This window comes from Suncus etruscus, chromosome 9 (assembly GCF_024139225.1).
Source record: "Suncus etruscus isolate mSunEtr1 chromosome 9, mSunEtr1.pri.cur, whole genome shotgun sequence".
Taxonomy (NCBI): Eukaryota; Metazoa; Chordata; class Mammalia; order Eulipotyphla; family Soricidae; genus Suncus; species Suncus etruscus.
This window is the reverse complement of record NC_064856.1, coordinates 66,202,053-66,218,338: the sequence shown is the minus strand read 5'-3', so window position 1 is coordinate 66,218,338 and position 16,286 is coordinate 66,202,053. Positions and strand designations below refer to the sequence as shown.

General features: G+C 34.3%; 1 protein-coding gene and 1 non-coding gene across 2 annotated transcripts in view; one reads left to right on the top strand and one right to left on the bottom strand.

The window, feature by feature from the left end:
* The window catches only part of SOX6 (SRY-box transcription factor 6), a 558,762-nt gene that overhangs the window by 461,307 nt on the left and 81,169 nt on the right, over positions 1 to 16,286 (top strand). Inside the window, exon 12 of the mRNA XM_049781120.1 lies at positions 15,882 to 16,031. Coding sequence (XP_049637077.1) covers positions 15,882 to 16,031 — 150 coding nt within the window. The remainder of the gene's footprint in view (positions 1 to 15,881; positions 16,032 to 16,286) is intronic.
* On the bottom strand, positions 13,532 to 13,638 carry LOC126019821 (U6 spliceosomal RNA). The gene has a single exon (XR_007499442.1). It is a non-coding gene; the product is annotated as a U6 spliceosomal RNA (small nuclear RNA).

The window sequence follows — 16,286 nt, the reverse complement described above, 5'->3', positions numbered from 1 at the left end:
TCCATAGAGACATAAATATTCCATGGTCCACTCAAAATTATGCTCTTAACAAACTAAACCTGGGATTTTTCTTCAGGCAATGAAACTTTTCTGGTCAGGAGATGTTATGTTAGGCTTAGAGGAGACATTTAGATTTCAGCACATCCCTTCTAACATATGAATTTGAACATTTAAAGGATTTTCTCTGTCCAACAATGAATACTGAAAATAAAAACCAAGCAAATTCCCTGTTTCATAAATGCCTAGGTGATTTTTCTAGAAAACAAATGCACTTAATAATTCTGAAGTATTTCTCAAAACTATGCTGTCCCTTAGTGCAAACATCAAGTTTGGTAGAGACTTCAAATACTAACTGAAAGGAATGGATTGAGAGGGAAAGTCATTACTAAAAGCAGAACAGAAATGGGGGGTGTTGGTGGTGGGAATGTTGCACTGGTGAAGGGGGGGAGTGTTCTTTTTAATGAAAACCCAACTACAATCATGTTTGTAATCACAGTGTTTAAATATATTATTAAAAATAAGAAATTCTATTAATTTCTCAAGTCATAGGAATGAATGTCCTTCCTACTGTGTGTATATGCACACACACACCTTCATTTCTGGGTGTTGTGGGAGAAAATGTATGTAATAATTTTGTAGAATGTTTTTTATTATTAGATAGCAAAAGTTCTCTTTTCAAGCTTCTCTATAAGCAAAGCATATCTAAGTAAAATTACCATAAAGGTATGTCAATTAACCTAATAACACTCACCATTTACATTATAAATATTTATTAAATCAACATATTGTCCATGTTTAACTCACAAAATGCTATTTACAATGAGATCTTAGTAAAGATATAGAATAGTTAATTGTTCCTAGTGATAGTGTTTCAGTATTAATTTATTATTGTTTCCATTATATCACTTATAACAGTCTTTCTCTTTTCTCTTTCCGTTTTCTTCCTGACAAATAGCTTATCTTATTCATCTTTGTATCCTTAAAACATTTTTTTTTATTTTTTTTTTTTGGTTTTTGGGCCACACCCTGTGCCGCTCAGGGGTTACTCCTGGCTATGCGCTCAGAAGTTGCTCCTGGCTTCTTGGGGGACCATATGGGACACCGGGGGATCGAACCGCGGTCCGTCCTAGGCTAGCGCAGGCAAGGCAGGCACCTTACCTCCAGCGCCACCGCCCGGCCTCCTTAAAACATTTTTGATGAATCATACTTAAAAAATCCAAGTTTATTAATGAGATATTTGGAGTCACTTCTCTTAAAGAGAATGCCATACCAATAGGAATTAACAAATTTTTTTTTGGTTTTGTTTTTGGACCACACCCAGTGGTGCTCAGGCGTGACTCCTGGCTTTGTGTTCAGAAATTGTTCCTGGCAGGCATGGTGGGGGGGCATATGGTGTACCAGGATTTGAACCATCATCAGTCCTGGGTCGGCTGCTTGCAAGGCAAAGGTCCTACAGCTGTGCTATCTCTCGGGCCCCATCAATAGGAATTGTAATAGACCACAAGTAATCACATAGTACCTCAGTTATCAATATATAATGTGTATGATCTCATTGACTCCATAATGAGGTTTCCCTCAGTTTTCAGATATGAAAGTAAAGATACAATGAGATTTTTAAAATCCCAAGACTACAGTTAGTAAAAGGTGGTTCTAGTTAAAGAGTACACATTCTTAATCACTATGCTATCTTGCCACTATAGCAACATGTAAACCTTGTTTTCCTGTTTTATTTCTCAGCTATTTAAGATAACTATTATCTGTTTAATCTGCCATAGTAAAATTATAGGCCATGTTACTTAAATATATAAGTAACTATAAGATTTAGTGACAAAAAGTACACTTTATACTTATCAACACTATTTGAGCCAGTATATAAGATATAATTTCTTTCTGCTAAACAGGAAATAAGTATTATTTATTTCTATAAGTAATATAGTGGTATAGTGGGTAATAGAATGGATATTATATATAAAATAATATAATATAGATGCAAATGGCATATTTAAATACTGCAAGATATGCTGTCCTTTTCCATGTGGCAATCCTAATAATTTGCAGTTTAAAAAGTAACAGTTAATGGAGGTGGTAATTCATTTATTTGAATTAAATACTGGAGGAAATATAAGATGATGATATTTTAAATTACCTGTTGCTTAGAAATTACTTAGAAATGTATTCAAAATACCTCATTATCTTTCAATATGTATGTGAGAATATCTCATTATTATGATATTTCTAATCAATTTGTACATTTCATCACAACTGTAATTTTTTTTTTTTTTGGTTTTTGGGCCACACTGGTGATGCTCAGGGATTACTCCTGGCTATGCATTCAGAAATTTCTCCTAGCTTGCGGGACCATATGAGATGCTGGGGGATTGAACCTTGGTCCGTCCTAGATTAGCGTGTGCAAGGCAGACACCCTACTGCTTGCGCCACCACTCTGGCCCCACAACTATGAATTTTTGTCATTGACATAGTATTCATGTTCCTAAATCTCCAGAGAAATTTAAATCTAAGTTCAGTTTAAATATGGTTCAAACATTTAAAAATAACAAATGCATTTGTTTTCAACCAGTAACATTCATTTTTTCCATTGCTTAAATAGGTAGCTGTTAGAAAGTAGTATACTTTCCTCTCATGCAGTTGTTTTTTTCAAAATACATATTTTAATAATTTAAATAAGACGTTTTTATGCATGCTTATTCACATTGTTTTTTATTCTGTGTTATTTTGGAGGCTTTATTATGAGTGGAAATCGTAGGGCATAGAAGTTGGGCAGTTGTAGAATGTTTTTCAAGCAACAGCATCTGGTTCCTTGGCAATCATTGTGAACCAAGGCAAGGCAGCTCTGGCATATTTCCAGATTTTTGTGTGGGTATTGCTGAGGGATTTTCAGGTCTGCCATGTTGTTTTAATGGTGTTTCCTAGAAAATCAGAATGAAATCCAAAGTCTGTTTTATAGTCCATAATGTCTATGATGTGGTCCCTTTGGTATCTTTTCAACACCAATCCCTTCTCCTCTAACCAACTTAGACTCTTCTAGCCACGCTGTCTTCCTCCTTGTTCTTCAGACATTACAGATACAATTAAACTCTTGCCTCAAGACTTTTACTTATTCTTAGCCTCTGCTTGTTTTGCACTTTCCAGTTAACTTATTCCCTCCCTTTCAAATCTCTTCTCAAATGATTCCCCCTCTTAGTTTTTCTGGCCTCTATTGTACAACATCTTCTGCCTTTTCATTTGAAATTTTAAAGCACAAATCACCACCAGAGTTACATACTATGTTCTCCTTTATCTTTTCCTCAACTTTCTTCTCTAATCTTATTTTTAATTCTATTTTTCCTAAACTTCCTACCGTTGACATAAATAGTACATGGTTCACAATTTTCACTTGAATATTTTAATGAATTTAAATCAAAATTCACCCTTCAGTTAGAAAGCAGTATTTTTCAATATTATAAACCCAACTTAATTTAATTAAAGTGTTTTATTGAATTTCATACATGTTTTTTAAATATAAACACACATCCTCTGAAAACTTCCTTCTGAATAAATTTATGGAAATAGAACTTAGGTTTCAAATCCAACTTTTGGACTGATTGATGACCAAATCCTATTTGTAAAGTCAAGATGCTTTTTGTTTAAGGGATCCTTGATGAGCTTTATGACAAGACCATTAAAGCAACATTATAAATGCAAAGTTGTACCATTTGGAGCATATTCTGATAGCTGGATCTCTTCAGCATTGACTATAAAGCTATGAAAACATAAGGAAAACAGTCATATTCATTCCCATAATGCTATTTCCAACTGACCAACTGTTACCTTTTAACCATCTGCTTCAAGAATCACACTATAAGTTTCAATAAATGAATTTTGTGTCTTTAAATAAGACATTATATATGAATATTTTATTTAACACACTGAAAGAAAAAGTAGATAGTTGGAAGAAGTAGGACAAAATTGTGTTTTCTTGTTAAAATATTTGGGGTTGCTTTGTTTGTTCTTAGTTATTTATACTGTATAACTATGTTCTATAAGGAAATGCGCTTTTGGATGTATTTCAATATAACTGATGTAATTGGAGAATGAATTCCAACTGTTAAATTATAGCAGAAATCTGGGTGCTCTCTTACCTGATGGATTCTGAATTACTTTTAAAGTATTTTTCATGTAATGGCAAATCTTTGAACTTAATTTCCCTTTTCTTTCTTTCTTTTTTTTTTTTATTTTGTAGTTTCTCCTTTTCTCCATACCCAGCATATTTCCTTCATTTCTTCTACCCATTGACAAAATATATTATGTTTAAGGACCGAGCTTTTCTGGTGCTTGGGAAAAAAGGCAAGAAATACTCTAGCTAAGAAAACTATTAATTTTTCAATTAATTATTTTACTTGACATCATTGAGCTGGCTGCGTTGGATAAAAAATGAATTAAACAGGTCCTAATTCTTAGCTTTTAGTCAGTAGTGGTCACATTTTCTTTGGCCATTATAGAAAGGCAAATAGCAGAAATCTAGAGTTAAGCCTGTTTCTTATTGATACAGGCTTTTGGCTATTTACTTTTGTGTAAAATGTAATTAAAAGGGATGCAGACATATATCAAAGGGTGGAACACATACTTTACAAGCAGGATGTATAGGTTTGATCACTAATACTGCATGATTCCCCATGCACCATTGAACAAAACCTCAAGCACTGAGAAAAAAATAGCCTCTAAGCACTAGCAGTGTGGCCCAAAATATCCCAAAAAGTTTAATCTAAAATATCTCAAAATATCTTGACACAATTATGGCAACCTAGTTACTATTGTTATTCTAAAATGTGTACACTTAAAATAAAATTATATAGATTATTTTGGGCACTCCTGGAGAATTTTTAAGTGCATTTAGGATTGATTTATTTTTTAATTCTAGATGAATGGTATAAAAAGTACTCTTTTTATGTGATTTAATCAAAAACTTCTGATAGAATTTTTAAATTCTATTTGTTATTAAATAAATAGCCTTGAAAGAAAGGTACACAGGGAAATGCAATAGCATGTGAATATTGAGGGGGGTAAAATTACTGAAGCTTTATTCTAGATTTTATGTTTTCCACTGTTTATAAGATAATATTTTATGTTCTAGACTTGACTTTTTGTCACCTGTTGAGAAAAGTAATGAGATTTTTTATCTTTTACTAGATTGCCTTATCTGATATTTCTTTGTAAGAAAATCAATATATTAAATGATAGCTCCTCATGCTCATAGGTTTAAGAAGACAGATATAAAACATAATGAATTACATCTTTAGTTCTTTTATAAAATGTATATATGAGGAAATAACACCAAGAAAATTATATGGGCATAAGTGATACCAATTGCAAAAGGTAAAAATTCTGAGACCAATCATCAATATTAAGAGAGTATCTTTTAAATGCTAAGCATGGTGGTGTGTATCAGAAAAAGAAAAATAAATAAGACTGTCTTTAAAGTTTTCAAAATTTGACAGAACTTCTAAATCTCTGAAAGAAATGGCGTAACTCCACAACTTAGCCTTTAAATAGTTATCACTATATTTATTCTAGATCTTTAGGTCCTGGACTGTACAGCCACATGGTGGCCATGCAACACTTCAAAATTACTATTATACCTATTACTATTATACCTATACTATTATACTATTATACCTAGTTGTGTTAGCCCTGTAGGATCACAGCAAATCTGATAGGAAATTTCTGTGGAAGACCACAAAACTCAGTAAGCCTAAAAAGTAACACAGAAGGCTTAATTAGCACCAATCCATAGCCCAATAAGCCTTTAGGCAGTGATTTTAATAACACCATTGAGATATATGACAATTGCTACAAATTTACTCATATTGATCTCAGGTAATTCCATTTGCCTTTGTATTGTAAAAATAAAAAAGTAAGAAGTAAATCTGTTTGATTGCAAGAGGAAAGACTAGGTTGGTGGGTAGAAAAATGGGAACACTAATAGAGGGAAGTTCACACTAATGAAAGGATTGGAGTTTATAAACATTTAATGCCTGAAACAGCCATATTAGGAACAATTTGGTAAATCGTGGTGTTACAAAAAATTAGGGGAAAATGCAATATATTCTGTTTCACTGAGGTCAATAGAAAAATAAATCAGAATGAAAAATGTTTACAAAAATATTTTGACAGAGAAGAATACATGAACAGGGGTATGAGAAGATAACTTAAAGAGGAGTCTTTAAGGTCTTTGCATGTGCAAAATTGAGTTTGAACCTCAGTATTATGTGACCCCTCAGTATAGTTCTGATGGTCCCCAAGCAACTACAGGTTGCAAGCCTCAATAGAGCCTCATATTTTAGGCTCAGAAAACGATTTGCCCAGTCAGGTATACTGGATTGACTCTGGACTCCTGAGAGAACCATAAAAGACCAAAAAAAAAAAAATCCATAATATATCCAAAGGAGGAAAGTAAACTTATAGAAAAACACTGGGGGTAGTAGTACTTAATAAAGACTTTTAGTAGAAATAGTTTGGAGTTGAGACTCAAAGATAACTAGAATTATAATAATATATATATAATATATAATATAATAATAATATAATATATAATATAATAAGCAAAATGATTTAATATGAAAGGGAAAATATAGCAATGGGAAAATATGCAGGAGGGCTAAGGAGATGATTTGGAAATTAATCCAATATGTGAAGAGTGGGAGTCGTAGTTCTCTTATTCCTCCTCTCACCTATCCCTACAGCCAATTTTCTTTGGTGTTAGATATTTAAGGTAAAACTAAACAAGTACCTTTTATGCTGAAAACAAGGAGTTCCGTTCTTTCCATCCATAAAACCACAGCTATATTTCCTGGATCATTTTGTTGACTTTGGAAGTTTATGAGAAGTCAACGTATTTGTGATTTCTTTCAAATTATTTTTAAGCTCTCTCCCCATCCCATACTTCATTCTGTAATGACTTGTTACTGACACGCTTTCTTCCCTGTGCTGAATAAGCACTAAATCAGTCTGTTTAATTATCCCTGTCTCCTTTTCCACCTTCTCACAGCCTCACAGCTCAATTCACTTTATGATGTGTTTTGCTTTGCTTGGGAGGTTGAGGAATGGTCATCAGCATTGTTTGAAGCAGGTAACAAAATAAAAGATATACCTGAAGATGAAACTAGGCTCGGGCCTGGGGTTAGCATTAATCAAGTAAATAATGACAATTTCTTAAAGAATCTTTCCTTTTCCCCAATGAGTAATATTGCTGCTCAACCCCCTCCAAATCCCTACAAATGTCTAGTATACCATATAGGATATGATTTGACCTATGCCAAGCTTAATATTCACAGACATTCTGTGGAACATCAGTTTATATAAATATAAAGATAAAGTCCATAACCTTCTGGAGTGCCTATTGAATCTGAGTTTTGTACAGTTTTTGTAGATTCTTTTCTATCTTTTATCTTCTACCAATAGGCAAGTTTTATATGATAAAGAATTTTTTTCTTCACTTGGTAAGCCTCTAATTGCTATAGCAAGAGACTTTGCTCCAAAATTAATTCCATGTGTGAATTTATTCCTACTTTTTCATGAATGGTTTTTATATACTGAAGGATACTGTGACAATTTAAAGCCCTTGTCAATTTCCATTTTTTAATCAGTTTCTTTTCTTTCTTTCTTTTTTTTTTTTGGTTTTTGGGCCACACCCGTTTGACGCTCAGGGGTTACTCCTGGCTATGTGCTCAGAAATCGCCCCTGGCTTGGGAGGACCATATGGGACGCCGGGGGATCGAACCGCGGTCCGTTCCTTGGCTAGCGCTTGTAAGACAGACACCTTACCTCTAGCGCCACCTTCCCGGCCCCAGTTTCTTTTCTTTCTACCTGTAATTCATATAGTTCTTATTTTTAAACTTTATCAGTCTATTCAACAAGTGTCCCTAGAATATGTCAAGGTTCTTTTATTATGGCTCAAAGATTGTTTAGAGCAGGGAATTGGTTAGATGAAAGTGTGTCCTTTGTTAATAAAGGTAGCTGTTAATAAACTTAATTATCCATTGGAGATTTGTAAAATTTCGTTTTGAAATAAAAAGCTATTATATATATTAATTATATATAATTAAACATATATATATGGAAAACTGTTTTGCTATTTAAGATTTCACAATAGCAGCTATGTCAAAAGTATCTTATCCCTTGGATAATGGTCCTTGGTTTGGCATCTAAGTAAAGGAAAGGAGTTCTACTGTATAGCTTATTTAAAATAATTTAATTGTAAATTATAGAAGTAGAATCTATACAGGCTTAAAAGTGACATGATCCAAGATAGATCTTGATTCCTATCATATATAATTATTTTGTGATTTAATGAAATAATACATGTAAAGTACACAACACTATGTGTAATAGCGCAATATCTGATTTAGTGCTCAATGTATATTTTAATGGAGTGATGGTTCAGTAACTACATAATAAATTTTTTAAATTAATAATGAGAATAAAAGGTCTTATACTTTCTACAGCATTCATTGAAACTCATATGATTTTATCAAAGTAAGCATGTGTACAATATATATATATTTTATGTCAGCAGATATTAAATAAACTGTGATAACATTCATCCTAATGTAATATGTAGTTATCTATAAAAGATAAAGCATGCATGCATTTTCTTAAATACAGTAGTAGTAGTATTATATTTTAGGTGGTAGTTCTAATACTCAAGAATTTAACTATAAGACAGTTTGGTTGGTAGGATCTAAGGATTTAAGTTAAACATAAAATGACTTTTTTATGAAAAAGTTGTTAAGATTCAAATACACAATATGTTTTACATTAGGGCTAGTCTCAAGATAAAGGATCTAGAAACTATTAAAAGTAGCTTAACTTGGGGCCGGCGAGGTGGCGCTAGAGGTAAGGTGTCTGCCTTGCAAGCACTAGCCAAGGAAAGATCGCGACCGTGGTTCCATCCCCTGGCGTCCCATATGGTCCCCCCAAGCCAGGGGCAATTTCTGAGTGCTTAGCCAGGAGTAACCCCTGAGCATCAAATGGGTGTGGCCAAAAATATTTTTTAAAAGTAGCTTAACTATTTAAAGGTATATATTTGTATTTATATGGGTATATATTTTGTAGATCTATATCTTCATAGGAATTTAATATAATTAGTTAATGAGTTTTTTGAAACAAATCTTGTATCTTGATTTTAGTTAATTGCTCCATCTACTACATCAACTACTCCATCAACCACTGCTACATATACTCTTAATTTTTAGAAACAACTTATTTTAAGTACTTTTAGTCAAATATAAATGTGGCCTTAACCTTACTATTTCTAGCATCTTCTCATAATGCTTCATGCTCACTCAAGAATCCTCCCATCTTGAACTTTTAATAACTTTACCAAAAATTAACCTTTTTTTTTTCTACTTAGAGCTCATTACAATTTCTTTTTCTTTTTAGAATTACCAATCCCATCACCAGTGTCAGCTTCTTCCACCAGTGTATCCATGCCCGTTCAAGCCCTCGCTGCCTATCACCTTGACAGGCATATTTTTTAAAAATAATTTTTATTTTGACCAAAATGGATTACAAATCTTTCACAATAATATTTTAGGTACACAGTGACATTGAATCAGGGGCATTCCCACCACCAATGTTGTTTTCCTTCCACCCCTGCTCCCAGCATGCATCCCATATCCCCCTCCTTTGCCCCCTAGGCTGCTAGTCTAACTGGTTTCCTCTGTGTCTAGCTTGTTGTAGATTGGGTATTGATTCTGTTGTTGTTGACTTTGAATTTGGTGTTTAAGTGTGATCATTTTTTTATTTCTACTCAATGTTCATACGACTGGTAACATCCATTATTTCCCCCTCAATTTATAAGGCAGAACAAGATGATTCAAATTACGTGGTTCTGCTTGAAGGAAAAAGAAAAAAAGCAAAAAACAGGCGTCCTTCTAGAGCCTATAAATATCAATTTTAGAGAAGCTAGGGGAAAAGGAAGAAAAACATAACAACAATACAAAAAAAAATCCACAAAGACCAAAAAAAAAAAAAATCAATCAAAAATACTCGAAAAACACCACAGCAATAGACAACATCCAAGCAATAGCCACATCTGGAAATAAAAAACAAAACAAAGCAAAAAAAAAAGAGGAAAACAAACAACAGCAGCAATAACAAAAAAAAATTGTGCTTTGCATAGGCACAGTAAATATCGGGGAGATTAGAAACGGAATTCCCTTGGCCTAAGAGATACAGTGTTTCTCCACCCTTGAAGCATACTGTCATAGGAATAACTATAGGCTCCGTACAAGCACTTTTACTCTCCTGTAGGTCCTTTTGTGGTGTCTGGCCTGACAGGCATATTTTAAAGTTTGGTAATTGTAGTTTAGATACGTGGTTGAGTCTAATATTGGATATATAGTTTTACCCTCCTATCACCGTTATACCATAGGCCTCTAATCCCTGTTCTCCCTTTCTCATCCTCTTCCTTTCTTCTCTGTCCTCCTCTTCTCTTCTTTATTTTTTGGAGTCAATTGTTATCTAGGTATTCCCACATATTATATTTCCCTGTCCAGTTTTTCTATATACCAAGATAAGTGAGATCATTCTGTATTTGTCGTTTTGGTTTACAAGCAATGTTTAATTTTACATATATTTACTGCATTCCCTTTCTATATTTTGGATAAAGAAACAACTCAATATCCCAGCCACTAAACATTTTTTAAATGAAAGTAGAAAACTTTTATATTTACAGAAGTCATCATCCAAGTTTAAGGGTTTATGGGACTTTGATTAAGCTTTCTAAAAGTTGTTATTTTTTTAACTTCAGCTTTGTTGTAAATATGTATTAATTATTTTCATCATTACATCCATGAACATACTGATCTGTGACTCCTAGATAAAATCACATTTTTGTAGATCCTTAGGTAATAGAGTTTAACCATTCATTTTCAAAATCATTTTCTAACTATAAAATTGTTTATTTGAATAACTTATACCTTGAATTATATCAAAAAAGGATAAATATTTAGAAATAGCTATAAAATTTAAAAATTAGATTGAAAAGCAACAAATCCTGCCATTCTACACTTATTGCTTAAAATTGGAATTTAAGCATTTAAGTGATGAATTAATTAAGAATTTAAAAATTGGGCCCGGAGAGATAGCACAGCAGCATTTGCCTTGCAAGCAGCCGATCCAGGACCAGGTTGGTTCGAATCCCGGTGTCCCATATGGTCCCCTGTGCCTGCCACGAGCTATTTCTGAGCAGACAGCCAGGAGTAACCCCTGAGCACAGCCAGGTGTGACCCCCCAAAAAAAAACTAAAAAAAAAATTAATTAAGAATTTAAGAGGGGCCAGAGAGAAATCACAGCAGTAGGACTTTTGCCTTACAAGGCAGGACCGATGTTGGTTCAAATCTCAGCATCATATATGGTCCCCCATTCCTGCCAGGAGTAATCCCTGAGCATTACTGGGTGTGGCCCCAAAACAAAAACAATAAAAAAAGTATTTAAGAATTAAAAATTTCCTACTAAAAATTACTTAAAATAATTTCTTTAAGCACCATGATTACAAACATAATTGTAGTTGGGTTTTAGTCATAACAAGAACACTGTTCTTCACCATGCAACCTTCACCAATGTCCCCATCTCTTCCCTCCTCCACCTGCCTCCTGTATTTGAGGTAGGCTTTCTACATCTCTCACTCACTGACATTGTTATAATAGTTCTCAGCATAGTTATCACTCTTTGTGGTGAGCTTCATATCTTGAGCTGGTCCTTCTGGCCCTCACCTCTAGGAATTATTTCAATGTCTTCACTTTTTCTTAAAACCCATAGATGAGTGATACTATTCTGTGTCTCTCTCTCACTCTGACTAATTTCACTCAGCATAATAGATTCCATGTACATCCAGGTATAAAAAAATTTCATGACTTCATCTTCTGAAGGCTGCATAATATTCCATTGTGTATATGTACCACGGTTTCTTTAGCCATTCATCTGTTGAAGGGCATCTTGGTTGTTTCCAGAGTCTGGCTATTGTAAAAAGTGCTGTGATAAATATAGGTGTGAGGAAGGGACTTTTGTATTGTAATTTTGTATTCCTAGGGTATATCCCTAAGAGTGGTATAGCTGGGAGCTCAATTTCCAGTTGTTTTAGGAATCTCCATAAGGGCTGGACTAGACAGCATTCCCACCAGGAGTGAATGAGAGTTCCTTTCTCTCCACATCCCCACCAGCACTGATTGTTCTTGTTCTCTGTGATGTGTGCAGGTCTCTATGATGTGAGATGGTATATATTGTTGTTTTGATTTGCATCTCCCTGATGTTTAGTGATGTAGAGCATTTTTTATGTGCCTTTTGATCATTTATATTTCTTCTTTGACAAAGTGTGTGTTCATTTCTTCTCCCCATTTTTTATGGGGTTATATGTTTTTTTCTGGTTAAGTTCTGTTAGTACCTTGTATATCTTAGATATTAGCCCCTTATCTGATGGGTATTGGGTGAATAGCTTCTCCCATTCTGTGAGTGGCTTTTGTATCCTAGGCACTATTTCCTTTGAGGTACAGAAGCTTCACAGATTAATATAGTCCCATTTGTGTATCTCTGCTTCAACTTGTTTGGAGAGTGCTGTTTCTTTCTTGAAGATGCCTTTAGTTTCAATGTCCTGGAGTATTTTACCTACATGTTGTTCTATATACCTTATGGTTTCAGGTCTGATATCAAGGTCTTTAATTCATTTGCATTTGACCTTGGTGCATGGTGTTAGCTGGAAGTCTGAATTCCATTTTTTGCAAGTGGCTGACCAGTTGTCCCAACATCACTTGTTGAAGAGGCTTTTCTTGCTCCATTTTGCATTTTTACCCCTTTATCAAAGATTAATTGATTATATATATGGGGATCATTCTCTGAATACTCTAGTCTAGTCTATTTCACTGATCTGAGGGTCTATCTTTATTCCAATACCATGCTGTTTTTAATGATTATTGCTTTGTAATACAATTTAAAGTTGGGAAAAGTGATGCCGCCCATATTCCTTTTCCCAAGGATTGCTCTAGCTATTCTTGGGTGTTTATTGTTCCAGATGAATTTTAGGAGTGTTTGACCCAATTCTTTGAAGAATGTTATTGATATCCTTAAAGGTATTGCATTAAAACTGTACAATGCCGGGGCCGGAGAGATAGCATGGAGGTAAGGCGTTTGCCTCTCATGCAGAAGGTCATCGGTTCGAATCCCGGCGTCCCATATGGTCCCCCATGCTTGCCAGGAGCGACTTCTGAGCCTGGAGCCAGGAGTAACCCCTGAGCACTGCCGGGTGAGACCCAAAAACCAAAAAAAAAAAAAAAAAAAAAAAAAAACTGTACAATGCCTTGGGAAGTATTGCCATTTTAATGTTAATCTTCCTTATCCATGAGCAGGGTATATGCCTTCATTTCTGCATATCCTCTTTTATATGAATTAGTATTTTAAAGAATTTCAAAGTTTATGAAACTTGTCTTTGTTATAATTGGAAAGAAATAACAGGAGAATTACTATCAAAGTTTTTTTTTTTAATGTGGAACGCTTCACGAATTTGCATGTCATTCTTGCTCAGGGGCCATGCTAATCTTCTCTGTATCATTCCAATTTTAGTATATGTGCTGCTGAAGTGAGCACACTATCAAAGTTTTAAAGGAATCATTTAATGCTCTTTCTAAGGAACAACTATAGTATTCCCTCATCTTGTTTTTTTTTTTTTTTTTAGATAGGGATTCACAAAGGTGGTGCTCATGTCTTACTCCTGGCTCTGCAATAAGCAATCACTAAAAGACTTGAAGAACAAATGGGGTACTATGGGTTGAACCTGGTTCAGCCAAATGCAAGGCAAACTACTTTCCCACTGGACTATAACTTTAGACATATATTACTCAGTCATCTTGAAGAATATTTTTTGTGGGGGCCACACCCAGCAGTACCCAGAATTTCTTCAGGGATGACTTTTGGTGGTTTAGGTGACCATATGTTGTACTAGAAATAAAATTGGTTCAAATTTATGCAAAGCAAGCATCCTACTCACTGTACTATCTCTTTGGCCCCAATAAATACACTTTTGGTTTTGCCCTTTTGTTTATTTATTTGTGGGCCACATCTAGTGGTGCTCAAGACATAGTACTGGCTCTGCATTTAGAAATCACTCCTGGTGGGGCAGGGTAGACCATATAGGAGTCTTTACATAAATACAAGGTTGACCTTGTGCAGTACAAGATTCCTACCTACTGTACTAACATTTTGCTCTCCCCTTGAAGGACTCTTTAATTTAATAAGCTTTGAAAAATATAGATTTTTCCCTTCCTTTTCACCAGTTGAAATTTCTTAAAGGGCTCAGGACTGAGTAAAATTGAAGAACTCAAGATCAGAGTAAAATTGACTTTCCTTTGATCTTGTAAATTACTGAGGTAAAATGAAGGCACATATGATATCTAAGAACTTTTCCCTCTGTAATAGACTGTAACACTCACTAGTAGACTGCATTGGTCATACCACCAGCCACCATGTGAATAGCCCTTTAGACTTGTAGCCATCTTCACCCCATTTGGCATAAACCTTTCTTCATGAGTTTAATTCAAACAGGTCTTTTTCAGAAGTTATACTTACCACCCCCACTTTTGGAGAATATAGCTGAATTTTAAAGTAAAGGGATATATGAGAGTAAAGAGGAAGCAAAAATACAGCCTCACCCTTTCCTAAATTCTAGCAGTTTGACTATAACTTGTGAATTATTTTTGCCACTGAGTCATCACATATACAGAATTATGAAACTTTAATTTCTTTAGAGGCTTGTTATATTAGAAAAATTGTTCCAAAGAAAGCAACAATCATGACATAAGCACATCTGGCTCTTGCAAATTATTCTTTATTAAGCCTTCATTTAATTACATGTGCTGAAAGGTCTGTTTTTGATTACTGTAATTTTTTTTATTTGTCCATTTGAATGATAGTAATGCTGGAAATTACATACAAACCACCTGTTTTTTCTCCCCTACTAATATGGCAAACTTTGAGCTATTTTCCTCATGGTTGACAAACTAGGAAGTTTTCTAATTATTGGAAGACGAATATGACTAGCAAGATAATTTGATTGATAAGAAAGAAAAATATTTGAGTGGATTTTTAAAGCATTAAGTAGTTGAAGATTGAGGAATAAGAATTATGGTTTAATCATAACAGGTTATCTATTATGTTACTCTTTTTTTGCCAAATTAATCCACTACTGAGTTGAGAGTTAAATGTTTCTTATCCTGTTCCAGGGGGTAAAAACTTGATTTTTTTAGTCACAACTCTGACAAGTTCTCTTAGAAACTCTTGTATATTGCCTAAATATAAGACCATAAGAAAAAAAAAGTGACTGCCAGTGGGCCCTGGGGATCTTTCTGGCATTGCATTTATCCAGAAAAATCAGCATCTCCCTGAGAAACTTGGCCAGTATTGAACAAGAATGCTGTTTTTCAGCTATTCCAAAAAAAAGTTTTGATCAGTTTCTTAGTTCATGAATATTAAAATCATATGTATTGACAATCATACATTTAAATAATTCTTAATAAATATTGTAGACTCTATTGAAAGACTCAAAGCTATGATATCAACATATGTCTATTTGTGTTCATTTCTGGAATCTTCCGGTTCTTTGATTGGGGTCATAAAGCAATTGCTGGAAAGAGCAGGAATAGAATGACGACAACTATACCAACTCTTACTCTCATATTACTTGGTTGTCTCTTATATTTTTTTCTTTAAAAATATAGTGAAAGAGAAATTACAAGGCTTTCAGAGAAATAGCTATCTAACAATATGGTGAGATTTTTTTTAACTCCTTTTCAGCTGCGTTTAGAGAGATAATGTTTGTCTTCTCTCTTTTGCAGCAGCTCTATGCCGCTCAGCTGGCCAGCATGCAGGTGTCACCTGGAGCAAAGATGCCATCAACTCCACAGCCACCAAACACAGCAGGGGCAGTCTCACCTACTGGGATAAAAAATGAAAAGAGGGGGACCAGCCCTGTAACTCAAGTTAAGGTACTTGCTTTGCAGGATTGTGGCTTCCATTTGGAAAATAGCTTCATAAGAAAGACAGTGAACAGGACCGTGCTGGGACTAAACAGTAGGAAGCATGGCAACATAAAGGAACCCCAAAATTCTCTTCTTTGTGGTAAATTTCATGATTGAGCACAGAGAAACAGGTGTTTCCCTTTCGATAACAATAGTACCATATTGTGCAAACTAACTTTTCAAGAGTTTTTCTCCCTTTGGATTCTAGTTTTATTTTTGAAT